Source organism: Lithobates pipiens, unplaced genomic scaffold (genome assembly GCF_037356315.1).
Source record: "Lithobates pipiens isolate NorthernLeopardFrog02 unplaced genomic scaffold, aLitPip1_a1.2 Scaffold_23, whole genome shotgun sequence".
Lineage (NCBI taxonomy): Eukaryota > Metazoa > Chordata > Amphibia > Anura > Ranidae > Lithobates > Lithobates pipiens.
Genome location: NW_027507785.1, coordinates 60,782,502 through 60,799,740, shown reverse-complemented (window position 1 = coordinate 60,799,740; position 17,239 = coordinate 60,782,502). Strand labels below are relative to the sequence as shown.

Genomic DNA, 17,239 nt, shown 5'->3' with positions numbered 1-17,239 from the left:
ACGATGAGCCGAGAAAATGAAGTTCAATGCTTCCGAGCATGCACAGGAATTTTGCGCAGACGATCGGAAATTTCCGATCGGAACTTTTCATGACTGAAAAATTGAGAACCTGCTCTCAATCTTTCGCTGGTGGAAGTATGATAGAGCATACGCGCGATCAAAATTTCCGACAAACTCACATCGGACTTTTTCTGGTGGAGTTTCCGATCGTGTGTACGGGGCAGAAGGCATGCAAATATGTCATCTTATGGGGTTCTTTTTTTTTTTTTAAGTAATAGTAATTCCTGCCCATCTTTAAAATTGGCCTGAGTAGGAAGAGGGTAAAAAGTGCCCCGGAAGGCAAGTGGTTAAACTCCTCACTAATGGCCAGCCATTTAACCCATTTCCTCTGAGCCCGGATGGTCCCGGACCAGCCCCCCCCAGCCTGTGACTGAACAGTGAAAAGAGAAGCAGCACAGCAATGTTTATAAACGTTACATAGAAAAGGAAAGAAGGGACTTTTAAAAAGGTGCTCAACATAAACCCCACATTTTATATATTTTATATGTTTTTAAGTTATTAAATTACGTTTTTGTCATTTTTATATTGAGGTCACATTCTATTAATTATTTGGCTGATGTTGAGCACCTTCAAAGTCCCTTCTTTCTTTTTCTATGTTATGTTTTGCAATTGGGATGTGGCGCTAATTGTATCAGGTTGCGTTTCCCATTTGCTGCCAGCATAGGGATGAGTACATCTCTCTGTCACTCCGATTTCTCCTCCTATCAGCGTGCTCCTCATTGGCTCTTTGTGCTGCTTCTTAATCTCATACTTGAGACCTGCTGTACAGGGGCTACAAGAGGAGCATACCTGGTCAAATTCAGGACCTCATACCGCTTGCATTTAAAAAAAAACATCAGTTTAATGAAGTATTAATGATTACAGAGCTGCACGCCTGTCTTTTATATCTCCCTGGAGTTCAAATTTAAACGAATCACAATACATTTTGGGGAAAAAAAACGCTGCAATGAGCTGACCCCATCCATGGCTTCCCACATGGTTCACAGATAATATATCAGATGACAAGGTCAGTCACCTCGGATATCAGAGCCGTGATGGTGGAAAGTCGCATGGTGGGTCAATAATAATACCGAAGTGTCACGGGTTCAGGTTACCCTGACCGGCACTCACATGACCCAGTGTAAAAATGTCCGACCTCTGGCACAGTGACCGCACTCAGACAGTTTTTCTGGACATCACTTAAAAAGGAATTTGCATTCCAAGTTAGAATGAGGAGACCCCCCCAATATACAATGTACTATAGATCGCTGGGTGCCAGCTGTGTATAGGGTTGCCACCTGTCCGGGATTCTTCCGGACAATAATTACTGCACGCTGCTAAAAGCGTTCGGGTTTGGCCTGAAGAAAAAAATGTCAACCCCATTTGTGTACGGTGGGTACAGGAGATCTATTGTCTGTTCTGAACCAATCACAGGAAGTTATTGTTTTTTTTTTGGGGGGGGATATTATCATGCAGGACCACCATTAGATATCATGGGACCCTGTACAAGCGGCACCACAGGCCTTCCTGCAATGCATGTTACATGCGTTGGGGTACCCAACACACCTTTCAATGGGCCTTCAAAAAATATTGCCATCCTTTAGCAGAGAAATGCACGTTAGTGTGCCGAAACGCACATTCATCACAAAGACCCCTTGGAGTTCCATGCAGAATGATGGACAGCCAATCAGGGAGGCCAGGTGGTGCATATAAGAGATGACATCACAGCTTCTCAAATATGATACATGACATCACTGCTCCCAAATATGATAGATGACATCACTGCTCCCCAAATATGATAGATGACATCACTGCTTGCCAAATATGAGAGATGACATCCAGGGGCGGACTGACAACTCGTGGGGCCCCCGGGCAATAGGAGATTATGGGGCCCCCAGGCAATCAGATTATGGGGCCACACAGTATACACAAACACACACAGTATACAATCACACAGTGTACACAGACATGTTTCTATTGGCTGAGAAGGCACTGGAGAGGTGGGGCAGCTATAATCTCTGGATTTTTAGACCAAAAGGATGTCGGTAAGGGACATTTCAGAGACAGATGTAAACAAAACACAAATTTTTACATACTGTCCCTGGTTTTACTGAGGTTGGCAACCCTGATGGGGCCCCCTAGTGGCATGGGGCCCTCGGGCAGTGCCAGAGTGGCCCAATGGTCAGTCCGCCCCTGATGACATCATTGCTCCCCAAATATTATAGATTACATAATTGCTCCTCAAATATGATGGATGACATCACTGCTCCCCAAATATGATAGACGACATCACTATTCTTCAGATATGAGAGATGATATCACTGCTCCCCAAATGTGATGACATCACTGCTCCCCAAATGTGATTGATGACATCCCTGCTCTTCAGATATGAGAGATGACATCACTGCTCCCCAAATGTGATTGATGACATCACTGCTCTTCAGATATGATATATATCAGTGTTTCTCAACTCCAGTCCTCAAGGAGCCCCAACAGGTCATGTCTTCAGGATTTCTCTTAGATGAAACTGCTGTGGTAATTACTAAGGCAGTGAAACTGATCAAATCACCTGTGCAACATAATGGCGAGCCTGAAAACATGACCTGTTGGGGTGCCTTGAGGACTGCAGTTGAGAAACAATGTGAGAGATGACATCACTGCTCCCAAATGTGAGAGATGACATCACTGCTCCCAAATGTGAGAGATGACATCACTGCTCCCAAATGTGAGAGATGACATCACCACTCCCCAAATGTGAGAGATGACATCACTGCTCCCCAACTAAGTGTGTAAGAAAAGATTCCTCAGGTATTAGTCCTGTAAAGGGAACCTGTTGAACGTGTTCTTATCTATAAATATAACGTGGGTTGTGTACACTGGGGATACAATCCCATCACGTGAGAAGAGAGGAAGAAGAAATAGACGGACATACAAGGGCGATTAATTTTCAATCATTTTTGACCAGATATTGATCTAAATAGATTGATTTTGTTCAAATAATATACTTTAATGATCTCTGAGCAGTTACTCTGATTACAGTAATGATTGAGCTGAACATTGATGAAAACAGCCTGAAGAAGGTGGGAATTTACTGCTGTGCCCAAATAACTGCAGAATGATCGATCGGATCAGGGGGCACAAATTATATTTAAATAATTGATTTCTGACTGAATCAAAAAGTCATGCGAGTAATTTATCGGCTGATTAGATCTGTACATGTGGGACGGCGTTGGAACGGGGCACCATGATCTGCGACTTCCATATATCTGTGTCCATTTATTAATACACTGGGGAATGCGGGAAAAGAGCGGGGGAACACCCAAAGGTGGACGGGATCTCCCGTAAACCATGGACGCTGCTGTCAGAATACCCGGACAGTGGCCGCATGCGCTGATTGAATGTTGGCTTTTCACGCTCAAGAAAAGTCGATCATTCGATCAACTTTTCTTGAGCGGGAACGCCATCGATGGATCGGAATATTTGCAGAACTGCCTGAATTTCAATCCATCTGTGGCCAGCTTTAGACTGGCTTTTAGCGGGGAAACCTTTAACCTATAAAAAAAAAAGCACAGCAAACAATATAATACTGAACCACTCCGGTATTTCAAGTGAAGGTATTCCAGCAATGCTGGCATGCCGCCTCCACCCGATCACCCTTTCAAAAGCACGGCAGACTACGATCGCCTTTTTTTTCCCCAGCTGCATTCCGCAGGACTGACATTGCCAGGAACGTACAGAAGGAATCTATTATAGGCGGAGGTCCTATCTAGAATAAATATAGAATGTACACAAAGTTTCCGAATTTATCACAGGTATTTAAATATGTCACTAATGAAGACGTCATGAATTGCTCCGATCGGTTTCTGCATCCCCGCCCCTCCCCCCCACCTAAATTAATGATAATTCAATTTACATAATGATTCATCTGTAAGGTTTCTTGTATTTACCAATAAATTCCAATGAAGTCGATCCCGGTGTCCTAGTTTCATAAATGCCCCTTCTCTGCTTAAAGGAAGACAGTCATAACTTCTAGAAGAATATTAGCGAATTACAGACCTAAATCCAATCACTAAACTCTCATATAAGCTTTAAAGCTGAAGTTTAATCCGCCTATATTTTTGCCTTCCCTGATAATTCCCTCCCCCCTCATCAACATGATAATCAAATTATTAACCACTTGCTTTCTGGGCACTAAACCCCCCTTCCTGCCCAGACCAATATTTCATTTTCAGCACTGTCACACTTTGAATGACAATTGCGCCGTCATACAACACTGCACTCAAATTTAATTTTTATCATTTTTTTTCACACAAATGGAGCTTTCTTTTGGTGGTATTTAATCACTACTGAGGTTTTTATTTTTTACTAAACAAACAAAAAAAGAAAAAAATTTCTTGGAAAAAAAAAAAAAACACGTTTCATAGTTTGTTATAAAATTTTGCAAATGGGTAATTCTTCTCCTTCATTGATATTCACTGATGAGGCTGCATTGATGGGCACTAATGAAGCTGCACTGATGGGCACTGATGAAGCTGCACTGATGGGCACTGATGAAGCTGCACTGATGGGCACTGATGAAGCTGCACTGATAGGATCTGATGAAGCTGCACTGATGGGATCTGATGAAGCTGCACTGATGGGCTGGATTGATGGGGCTGCACTGATGAGCACTGATAAGGTGACACTGATAATACAGCACTAATGGGTACTGATGGGTGGCACTGATAGGTGGCATTGGTAGTTGGTATTGATAGGCAGCACTAGTGATGAGGCACTGATTGGTGACATTTATAGGCAACACCGTGGGCAATGATTGGTGACACTGTGGGCACTGGTAGGCGACACAGGTGGGCACAGAAGCCTCTGTAGAGGATCTCCACGATCGCGACTGGTGTCTTTTTTTTCTCTTCACGGTACCAGCGTAAGGAGAAAAAAAAAAACAGCTGATTACTGACTCTATTGACATCACATGATCAGCAGTCATTGGCTGACAGCTGATCACAGAGCATTCCGTGTGCACCCTACATGGGGCACGCAGGCCGCTCAAGCACGGGAGGGTGTCTATGGACATACTCCCGGCAAAGTAGGTCTGAGCTGTAGCCTTCTTTCGGCTACAGCGCGGGCGGGACGTGGTTAAATGCAATGTTTATGTTTTCATTCCATACCTTATATAAGACCCGGTGATGTCATCACTGGGTCTCTGGGATTCTCTATGCAATGCAGATAGATCATGGCTGGTGGGAGGAGCTATACACAGCTTCATAAAACCATCACAGTACTCCTCTCATGAGCCCTCATGTGGGCTGGATCTTGGGAGGAGTTATGCAAATATCAAAATGCCTTGATTGGACGGGTGTCAGCCTGGAGAAGTGGGCGTTTCCTAGGCAGGCTGTATTCAATACTGACCACCCTAGGTAACGCCCACATGTGATGCCCGAGCCTCCATTATTGACAAAGATCCAATAAACAAAAAGGGGCGGGCCTAGATGGTGCTGGACATCCTCCAACCAGGAAATGAGGCGGAGCTCTATCTGACTTGCTGCAGCTTCTGATGCACATTGTGATACGCTCACAGTGTGCAATGAAATTGGAGTAAGAAATTTCAGTACAAGAGAGGAGCCTCTACAACTGCGCAAGACTGAAGGGAAGGCCGGAAGTCAGACGTGACATTTTATTATCATTTCAAAAGCCGGTTTTAATTATTTTACGTTTTTGTCTTCTATTAAAATTATACCTGGTGATCCCGCCATGAAAGGTCCTTGTTCAGGCACTTCCTGCTACAGGGTGACAACGCTCTGCTCCTCTCTCTACACTGCTCTTCTGTGCTGTCACCCTGACATATGCTATTTGAACCACTGGATTGTTGTCTTTCCATGCAGAAAGAAAATAATTGTGTTTGTAAAAAAAAAAAATAAAAAAAAAACTATAAATAAAATAATAAAAAATAAAAGAAAAAATACCTAGATCAAGGATTTATTTAGGTCAGTGCCAGGGTTAGTGTTTGGGTCAAAGGTCAAGTTGAGGGTTAAAGGTCAGGGTTAGAATATTATGAGACTTTTTTTTTTTTCCTTTTTTACATTAGCATCAGGTTTTAGGTAGGACAAAAAATAAAAAAAAAAGCAAAATGCACACTATTGTTTCTGGGTTGTACTACGAGCACAAACAACAACTAACATACACATATGTGGGATCGCTGCGATCGTCAGGAGCAGGAGAATTTATTTTGAGTTGTTTGTTAGTGGTAGGTTACAGTAGTAACAAGAAATCTACAACTAAATAAAAAAAAATTAAAAAAAAAAAGTTTTTTTTGTTATTTTGGGACATTTGGGACATAAAAAAAAATAATCAGGCGATATCAATAACTATTTACTACCGAATAATCCATCACAAGTAGTTGTGATGATCTGTACGGTTTTACCAATTGCAAAATTGTGCTTAGGCATTTCGATTTGTTTTACCCTTATGGCGTGAAGGGGTTAAAAGATGAAAAAATAAATAAAATGGTGGAAACAATATTTGTTAAAAGACAAAAAAGCATGTTCTTGCTTATTATGTACTTCTGCCTTGCAGCGCTGGAGTTCTCGGTTTGAATCCCAGCCAGGACCCTATCTGCATGGAGTTTGCATGTGTCTGGGGTTCAGCTCCTTCAATGGAGGACACCTAACCATCTGCCAAAATGTTCAAATTTGTGACACAGAACCTACCTCTCCCCCTCCCTCCCCCCGAATCTTTTACAAACGCCCCCCAACATTTTATAAAGAGAAGATTTCGGTCCGTACCTTGGCGGTACTTCTGGCTTCCAGTATCTGCAGAAAATCTTCTGCCCGTCCTGGTTGACATAATGCTGCGCTTCCTTCTCTGGGGCCTCCGGAGGACTCGCGTCGGGAGCGCCGTCTTCAGGCATGGTGGAAGGGTCCTAAAATCACAAGAAGAGAATATGTAAAAACACAGGGTGAGTCACCCGTCATATTGGGGGGGGGGGCTCTGGGGAGGCCTGCTATTGCTGATACCAACCAGATCATCCCTCCGGTGCACCCTACGGTTAAGTTTACACCTATGCGTTTTGTAGTGCGTTTTTTAAATTTGGCAGAAACGCACTACAGTCCCTTTAATATGATTTCCTATGGGCCACGTTCACATTCGGTGCATTTTTTGAAAAAGGTGCAGGGACTTTGACTGCAGCAGGTTGGTTCCATAGCCTTCAATGGAAACACATCAAAAACACGGTTCTTGGGTTAACCCCTCCCCCATGCATGTTCTTTACACATATCTCACAATGGTTTACTGACCTGTCTGTTGTAATTTCAACGCATTTGTACTAAAGAGTGACTATCCTTATATTGATTAGTGGTTCCAAATTAATACTCAAGTGATAATCTCAATAACACACCCTAAGCCCTTGTACACGCGGTCGGAAATTCCGACGGAAAATGTCCGATCGGACCGTGTTGTCGGATAATCCGACCGTGTGTGGGCTCCATCGGATTTTTTCCGTCGGAATGTCCGACCAACAAAGTTTGAGAGCTGGATATAAAATTGTCCGACAACGTCATCCGATCGGACTTTGTCCGATCGTTTGTAGAGAATTCTGATCGGACAAAGTGCCACGCATGCTCAGATCAAATTACGAGACCAAAGCTATTGGCTACTAGCCTGAACGTAGTCCGGTCGTAACGTACAAATGTCATCACGTTCCGAACGATCGGATTTTCCAACAACTTTGTCCGACCGTGTGTATGAAACACCAGTTTCAGACAAAATCCGTCTGAAAAAATCGGTCGGATTTTGTTGTCGGAATGTCCGACCGTGTATACAAGGGCTAATACTAATACATATCCACAGATATATATTTCTTGACAGGACGACATTTTACTTATGCTGGCCATACACGGTTCGAATTTCGAAAGAATTTTCTTTCGAAAATCGTATCTAAGAATTTTCGTATGAATTTTGCACCATTAGTGGGCTGCAGCAACACCCGATTTTCGTGTGGAAATAAAATTTGAGGAATCGGACATGTTGGAAATTTTTTGAAAAAACAAACGATTTTCTAATCAATGATGGGAGAATCGTGTGAGAAATGTAATAAGAAAAGATAATTTACAGAGATAGAAGATTCCCGGCCAAGAAAATTCTTTTCTGTAGCAACATGAGGTGAAATTGAAGGCTTGGTCGGCCGAATTTCGAAAATCAATGGTGGCGCCATCGGATCACAAAAAAAACTAATTTTCTGATTTTGAAAAAGAAAATTCGTTCGAAATTCGACCATACATTAGTTGAATTATTCGTTTATAATATGAGTTTAACAATTTTATTAATAATATAGATATATTGTAATTGGTTTAGACAACCTTTGGATGGAAATTAAATCCAGGTTATTGGGGAAGTGCCGTAGACATCGGGCGCAGGTGCACTGAGCGTGCCCTTTCTAACAGCGTTCATGCCGTTGGTGTCAGCACCAGTGCGCATGAGTGGAGTGACATCATCGCGGCTCCGGCCAGTCACAGCGCTGGAGCCGCAATACCTGGAAGTCACTCCGGGATAGATGGCAGCGTCAGAGAAGGAGAACGAGGTCCGATGCGGAGGCTTCAATCTCAGGTAAGTAATTCGTAATGAGCTAGTGTGCTATGCATACTAGCTCATTATGCCTTTGTCTTGCAGTGTGTATTTTTTATTTTTTTTTAAGAGGCTTTACTTCCTCTTTAAGAGACATTTATATATAAGGAAATGTTTGGAGACTCAATACAGCATCTATTCCATGTACAGTTGTGCAAAACTTGAAGGAAAAGTCACCTGGATCCACACCAGACACTGCAAAAATGACTAAATTGAAGAAATCTCAGCGTTTCATTTGTTTCCCTCTTGGAATCACAGTCTAGGGTACTATTTATTCAAATATTTTAACTGTAAGGGATATAGAAATATATATATATATATATATATATATATATATATATATATATATATATATATATATATATATATATATATATATATTTCTATATCCCTTACATTTCTATATCCCTTACAGTTAAAATATTTGAATAAATATTATATATATATATATATATATATATATATATATATATATATATATATATATATATATACACACACACACACAGTATATATATATATAAATATATAAAATATGTGTAATATATATGTCATATATATATGTGATTTGAAAAGTAGTTTAGCCATGTTGAAGTCATATTTATCTTTTGTACATCTTCCATTCTTCCATTTTATGTAGTATTGTCTGTGTTTACCTATGCTGATAAGTCAGCATGCCAACAATTAAGCTAGAAGGCTATTCTGGTCACAGGAGTGTACAGCCAGTACTCTGTTAATATGTCTTATCAATCATTTGTTTTTCACAATGAAAAGTCATTTTGTAATGAAAAAGCTGCTCAGCTATTATATTCTCAACAATGGAGTTTTGCCTCTTTGGCCAGGACTATACCTCCAACAGTGGAGGTTCCAGGTTCAAAATGATAGCGGGTATGGTTAGTAATCAAAATATTGATCAAAAGAGAGGAGACTGTAAAGGAAATTTGTAAGCTCTGTATATAATTGTATTCTTTTTTATATGTATTGTACACTGCCATCACTGTGCACACGGCACTAATAATGTTTTGATTATATGTTTGCATTCTTTCGAGTCCTGATTAGAATTAGCCTGCCTATGTTACGCCCCTTGTCACCATAAAAGTACAATTGTAATATTAATGTGATACTTATGTAATCATGTATATAAAAACCTTCAATTGCGTCATAATAAATCAGAACAGTTATTTGGAAAGATGCCGAGTGTATCTTTTGTGTCTGTTCCCTACTACAGTAGTAATTATTAATTTAATTAAACCACTAATCAATATGAATATAGGCGTTGTCCATCTATAAATGTCCATGTCAAAGAGGAACTGCAGTCTGCTCACATAACTTATAATAAACACATCTTTGCCATTCTGAAGCTTCCCTCCAACCACTTTTCATATTATTTTATATATACTGTGATTCTGTACTTGCAAATATGCTGCAGAAATCTCCCTCCACTGAGTCTGGCTGCAACCATTTCAACTGTGGGCAGCTGAAGCTGCTGCCTGTTGACTGCCTGGATTTACACAGACACACAGAGGTACACCTCCAGCTCTGCAGCTCTCATTGGCCCTCTTATGACTCACCCCCCCCCCCCTCCCTTCCTGGCAAAAAATAATTTAAAGTGCCCCCATCCCCACATGCAAAGGTGAACGCACACATCAGTGACACACGCAAACAGGGATCGGGACACATGTGATTGAAAAACCGCTGTTCAAATACTATGTGACATAAAAAATTGCAATGCCCACTAATTTATTCTCGAGGGCCTCTGCTTTAAAAAAAAAAAAAAAAAAAAAAGATATAATGTTTGGGGGTTCTAAGAAAGTTTTTGTCGCCTATGGATAGTAAAATGTACGTTGTTTGTTGCCATTACACAGGCGTGCTCAATTTTAAAGCGTGGCATGTTTGGTATCTTTTTTACTCAGCGTAATATAATTTTTAATATTTGACCAAAAAATTTTTTTTTTGCATTAAAATTTAAAAAAAAAAGGGTATTTTTTTCCAAAAAAATAAAAAAACTGTTTGAAAAACCGCTGCGCAAATATCATGTGACATAATAAAATGACAACACCCACCAATTTATTCTCTAGGGCCTCTGCTTTAAAAAAATAATTTATATATATATATATATATATATATATATATATATATATATATATATATATATATATATATATATATATATATATAAATAAATAATATCTGGAGGGGTTGTAGAAATTTTTCTAGCAAAATATAAAAAAAAAATTAAAAGCTAAAGTCGCCATAAAGCAACTTTCATTTGTAAGAGACTCAGACATTTCTAAAAGCACCTCTGCCTAATAAAAGTAAAAAAAAATCAACCCTTCATATTTTCCACCCTTGGAGTTTTTTATTTTTTATTTTTTTTAAATCAGGACAAGTAGATTGGAACCCCCAAGAATTAGTCCCTTAGGCAAGTAGCTTTTTTAAAATATTTCCACAGACTTGACGCATGAGGCTCGGTTCACACCTAAAACGGCCAAGGATCGTACAGCAACGCTGTCCCTCCCTGTTCTCCATTTTAGGCTGGGTTCACACTGCTGCGATGTCCATGATCGGATGTGATTCGCACCGCACTGCAGTGCAAATCACATGCGATCTCTGTGCGATGCGATTTCAGCCATACAGATAGTATGGCTGAATTCGCATCGCATCCGGCCCAAATTCGTACAGGACCCTTTTTTTGGTCCGCAGCAGAATCGGATCACATGGGTGTTCACACCATGCGATCCGATTCCTGTCCGAGTTTGCAGATCGCACTGCGATATGCGAACTGATTTGGAGGTGTTATTAACTTTTAACTGACACTCCCAGCACTCCCAGCAGTTCGCATAGGGCAGTGTGAACAGCCGCCAGGAGGCATGCGATGCGGGAACCCGCAGTGGATTTGCAGCATTCCTGCATCGCAGCAGTGTGAACCCAGCCTCAGGGACAAATCAGGGCACAATATTTGCCTGAAGTCGGCCCTGAAACGGAGGCAAAAACTGTGCCGTGCGCTCCGCAGCCCCCCCCCCCCCCCCCGGAGATATGTGAACCAGCTCCATAGAGAGCCAGTCACATTCTCCTGCTATTCCTATTGGATGCAGGGAAACCCGCATCCAATTTGCTAGGTGTGAACCCAGCCTCAAATACACATAAAAAAATAAAAATAAAACGTGTGCTTCAAAATAAAAAAAAAAAGGAAAAAAAACGCATCAACCACAACCTGCATAGGTGAGAACCTAGCCTGTAGACCCCTTTGACACCAGAATGTGGTATGGGAAAGGCACAGGTACACGCTGCCCTTGCTAGACGCACGCTGTTAATGGCACCCTATAAACTTCTAGCAAATGCAGCACATTTGTGGCCACCAAACCACGTGGTACCGAAACGCACGGAAACGCGTGCCATGTGATACCACGTGCTGCGTTTTTTTTTTTTTAGGAAAAGGTTCCAGGACTTTTTCACAGGTACCGCAACCCAATAAAATGAACAGGCTGGTGTACCCATGATGTGCGCACGCAAACGCACCGCACGAGTGAATCTATCCTTAGTGAGAGTGAATGAGCCCCGAATCTCGTATAGAAACTCTCCTGGTTAGGTGAGGGTTAAGCTACGAGGAGACGGCACGGGCGGATGGCGTAGGTTGAGTGAGATATGTGAGCCTTGAATGCAAACAACAAAGGAAACAGGTGCAGCTACAACCCCCCCCATCTCGTATATCACTCACTGTGGGTCGGGTAGATGGATATACGCACAGCTGACCCAGTTACCTGGCTGGTGATCCCCCTCGGTCCCGCTTTACAGCTGTCCCACGTCTGCCTTACATGCACATAGAGATATTGACCGCAACAACGGCGAGCGTCCCGAGCATCTGTGCTCCGTACACAAGGAGGAAATGCAATAAGCTCGCATAATATGCAACCTGCACTTTCAGATGTCCCTTTCCATCCATTAGAGCCATTTCACTGCTGATTGGTTGCTGCAGGCCACTGAACTTTGCTCCTCGACATTTTAAACCTGTAGATATCTACGCACATCCCCTGTACCTCCTCTGGAAATTCTGGTTTCCTCCAGCACTTCAAAGACCTGCTGAATAAGGCCAAAACAACAAAACAAATGTTGTTAAGCTATTTCCTGGGCTGGTCGAATGTCATTAAAATAGAAAATATTGCATTTGGATCCCCCTAGATGGCGCTAGGTATCATAGGAAATTTCCACAATACTTAGTGCCAACTAGTGGCTAAATGCAGTATTTTAAACCAAGCAGGAAATCACCTAATAACATTCTGTTTTTCTTTTGCACCATTTACACAAAATGAATGTACATGCTTTTCCACTTGGCATATTGTTATGCAATTCTTTTTTTTTTTTCGTATACATAACCCCCCCCCCCATGTGTGTGTACAAATTTGCTATGCACTTGTGTTATCATATTCTGCATGCTCAACCCAAGCCGAGCAATTGGGGGGGGGGGGTTGGGGAAATACTTGGCGACAAGGGAGAGCCATCAATGAGGCCTCGGGTGGTACTTGGTTGGCGGCTGCACTGAGCCCGGAGTGTCTGTTTCAAACACCCTGTCTTCACTGCAGCTCAGTTACTTTGTCTTGTGTATACAGGGCAGCATTACTAAGCTGGTTGCTAGGATGCTGGTGTCACCTGCACTATAGCAACCAATGACACTGTGCAGGACTGCCACCTGCTTCCTAGCAACCAAGAATACTGTGTGGCCCAGCCACCTGCTTCCTAGCAACCAAGAATACTATGTGGCCCAGCCACTTGCATCCTAGCAACCAAGAAAACTGTGTGGCCCAACCACCTGCATCCTAGCAACCAGGAACACTGTGTGGCCCAGCCACCCGCATCCTAGCAACCAAGAATACTGTGTGGCCCAGTCACCTGCATCCTAGCAACCAAGAATACTGTGTGGCCCAGCAACCTGCATCCTTGCAACCAAGAATACTGCGTGGCACAGTCACCTGCATCCTAGCAACCAAGAATACTGTGTGGTCCAGCCCACTGCATCCAAGTAAACAAGAATATTGTGTGGCCCAGCCACCTGCATCCTAGCAACCAAGAATACTGTATGGCCCAGCAACCTGCATCCTAGCAACAAAGAATATGGTGTGGCCCAGTCACCTGCATCCTAGCAACCAAGAATACTGTGTGGCCCAGCAACCTTCATCCTAGCAACCTAGAATACTATGTGGCCCAGCCACCTGCATCCTAGCAACCTAGAATACTATGTGGCCCAGCCACCTGCATCCTAGCAGCCAAAAATACTGTGTGGCCCAGTCACCTGTATCCTAGAAACCAACGATGAACAGCTGAACACCATCACTGGTTGCTAGGATACAGGCAGCTGGGCTGCACAGCATTGTTGGTTGCATCGTTGATTTGACAGGTGAGCACACACTGTTTTACACTATGGAAGTTTTTATTTCTTCATGGGGACCATCTGGCAATATGTATCTTTGAAGAATAACCCCTGAGAAGATGCTGGGACCATTGCTTTACATCTTAAAGGCCAGGGCTGGGTATTAAGCCAAAAGCGTGTGTGACCTCCTGTAAAAGGAGACCATTTGGAGTCGGTAAGTGGCAGTGTGTGTGCAGAGGTGGAAGTTGCATCTTTTCTCACCACAATTCTTTGGTGTATCGTGTGTCAATCTCACATTGGAAACACATCTTCAATATAATGATTTATAGTGTGATAACTAATAATTTTTTTATTGCACGGATTCACTTTATGGAAGTTTAGCACAATCAATTTTTATCGAACAGATTCACTTTATATGGAGGTACAACGCAACTTAGTATTGAAAGCTATCGATCAAATGACTTGCCGTCTTTGGATCGATTGTTCCTATTGGAAGAGATCAATTGGAAATAGAAATCAAATCACCACCATAAAGAAGATTGTATAGTGCAGCGATGGCGACTCTTGGCACCCCAGATGTTTTGGAACTACATTTCCCATGATGCTCATGCACTCTGCTGTGTAGTTGAGCATCATGGGAAATGTATTTCCAAAACATCTGGAGTGTCAAGGTTCGCCATCACTGGTATAGTGTATTGCCCGGTACACACAATTAAGGCCCATACACACGATCAGACTTTTTGACAACAAACATGCAAATTAGCTGTTTTGGAGCAACATCCGATCGTGTGTACGCTCCATCGGACAAACTTTTTTGGTTTTCATTGGACTTTTGTTGGCTGTGCCAACGGACAAACTTTCTGGCAACAAAAGTCCGATGGAGCAAAGTCTGATCGTGTGTACAGAAAACCATAGGACTTTTGTACAAAGTACAAACAGGCATGCTCAGAACCAATGCAAAAGATCAGACAACAATACAGAAGTTGACCAAAGGTGGCGGTAAAGAGCAGAAAAACCACGTGATTTGGTGAAAGTTGGCTGAAAAAGTCCTGCTGTGTGTATGCAATACAAGTTCAGGGCCGACGCCCTTTGTACAAAAATCCAAGGGAAAGTTTGTACAAAGTCCTATCATGTGTATGAGGCTTTTTTTTTGCATGCCAATCTCAGATCGAATCTGATGAGTTTACTAAAGTCACGAAAATTCCCGTACGACAGAAAAAAAATTCAGGAAGTAAAGTTGTGTGTTTTAATGCATTTGTATTGCATTTTCAAACTATAGCTTTATCGATTAAACTATTAAAAATAAAAAATAAAAATAATTAAAATCGTACGATCTGGCATCGCATGCAGAAAATTTTCGTGCATCTTCGACAGAATAATATCGGATGAACTGTCATGATCGACTCTCGAAAAGCTCTGTACTAACGATCCGATTATCGTACGATCGATTCGAACGCGGTATTTTCTGATCGTGTGTGCAGGGCTTATGGCCGGCTTTACAAGGGTGTGTCTGCCCCAAGTTGCAACCAAAATGACAAGCAGAACGACCGACGCAACAATCGCTGTGTCTGAAATGTAGGAAAGAACATTCACCGTTATTAAAAAAATACATTTCCCGAGTTTCATTCTACAGCTCATATCAAGTACGCCTCTCGCTGTGCGCATTACTGCCAGCCCCTCCAGACTAGAAGTACTCTCTGAACATGTTTTTAAATCGCTAAAAATACTCTGTAAGATCCGTTTATATTGGAACGATTATTTTCTCAGCCTCTAACCTGCAATGAGGAATCAGCAGAAGAATCCACAGCACACGGCTCTATGAGGAACACATCCTATTGGCTGAGAATCTGTGCGACAGACACCATAAAGTGCGGTCACACACAGCGACCAATAAGAATGAACTTTTACTCCAATAACTATGGTAGCAAAACCTGGGTTTGTAGAGCGTTTTGCAAGACAAGTACAATTGGTGAGTCGGCAATATTTGAGCATTTTTAGTGCCACATCCAATATTAAGGAAAAGAACAAAATCCCCTTGTTGCGGTGGACTTTAAAGGCACGAAAACTTTTGATAAAAGAAAACTTTTGATAAAAGTTTTAGTGCCTATAAAGTCCACCACAAGGGGATTTTGTTCTTTTTCCATTTTGTAAGACAAGCAACATTTTTTAATACATTTTGACTTGATATACAAGCAATGTCTTGATATACAAGTAGCGTCATGTCACTACTGAGTATAAAAGCCCTGGTTGGGTGGGTGTCTCTCTAGGACATCCCAATACAGACCGATTCATCCAACATTGTTGTATCTCTATGTCCAATTCTTTAATATATGACATATTATTAATTTTGCTTTATGCAAATTATACCAGGTTTATTAATTGTTATGATTATATTCTTCACATATATTTACTGATAAAAGATTCCTATATTACTCTCTAAATGGTAACTGTACTATTGTTATTCCAAATTAATAACTGAGCAGTTCCTTTATTCAAATTTTATAGCCCTATACAATGCTAAAACTTGTATTATTAACTTGTATTGTATCATTCTCAATAAATTATTTTAAAAAGAAAGAGAAACAAACGTCACATATATAAAAAAAAAAAAAAAAAAAAAAAAAAAAAAAAAAGAAGAGTTGCTAAATGTTGTGCCTTCATTAAATGTAACCATATTGCTACACTTAGGCCGCGTACACACGTGGGGACTGTTCGCTCAACTTTGTTCGTCAAACAGTTTCAGCGGACAGTCCGCTCAAAATTAGCATGGACGGACTTGGCCACACACGACGAACGAACAGTCCGCTGAAACCGTGCGCGATGACGTGAACGGCACGTACGACGGGACTAGAAAACGACGTCCTATACACTGCAATGCAACCTTCGGCGTATAAATTCTTTCTGAGCATGCGCGGAACTTAGTTTGACGAACAAGCCTACACACGCGGGGACTGTCCGCTCAAACCAAGTTTCAGCGGACAGTTTTTCGGAAATTCCGAAAAACTTTGTTCAGCAGACTGTTCGCTGAAACTGTCCGCTGAAGCCCACACACGAGCGGACTGTCCGCTGAAACACTGTTCAGCGGACAAAGTTGAGCGAACAGTCCCCGCGTGTGTACGCGGCCTTAGAGGCGCCTCTCTTCTCTTTTATACTCTGTAGCTCCTGCTGGATTTTGCTTCTAATCTCCTTGGGGAGGCTTCCATTTGTGGATGGACATTT

General features: G+C 41.8%; 1 protein-coding gene across 4 annotated transcripts in view; it reads right to left on the bottom strand.

Moving 5' to 3' along the window:
* The window catches only part of MGLL (monoglyceride lipase), a 108,602-nt gene that overhangs the window by 83,704 nt on the left and 7,659 nt on the right, over window positions 1-17,239 (bottom strand). For 3 of the 4 annotated variants that reach the window (XM_077451725.1, XM_077451728.1, XM_077451726.1), the window contains exon 2: window positions 6,819-6,955. In XM_077451725.1, the coding sequence (XP_077307851.1) occupies window positions 6,819-6,943 (125 nt within the window). In that variant the 5' untranslated portion in view covers window positions 6,944-6,955. Of the gene's footprint in view, window positions 1-6,818; window positions 6,956-12,416; window positions 12,565-17,239 lie in introns of those variants that run through there. The other variant, XM_077451727.1, reaches the window with a different exon arrangement.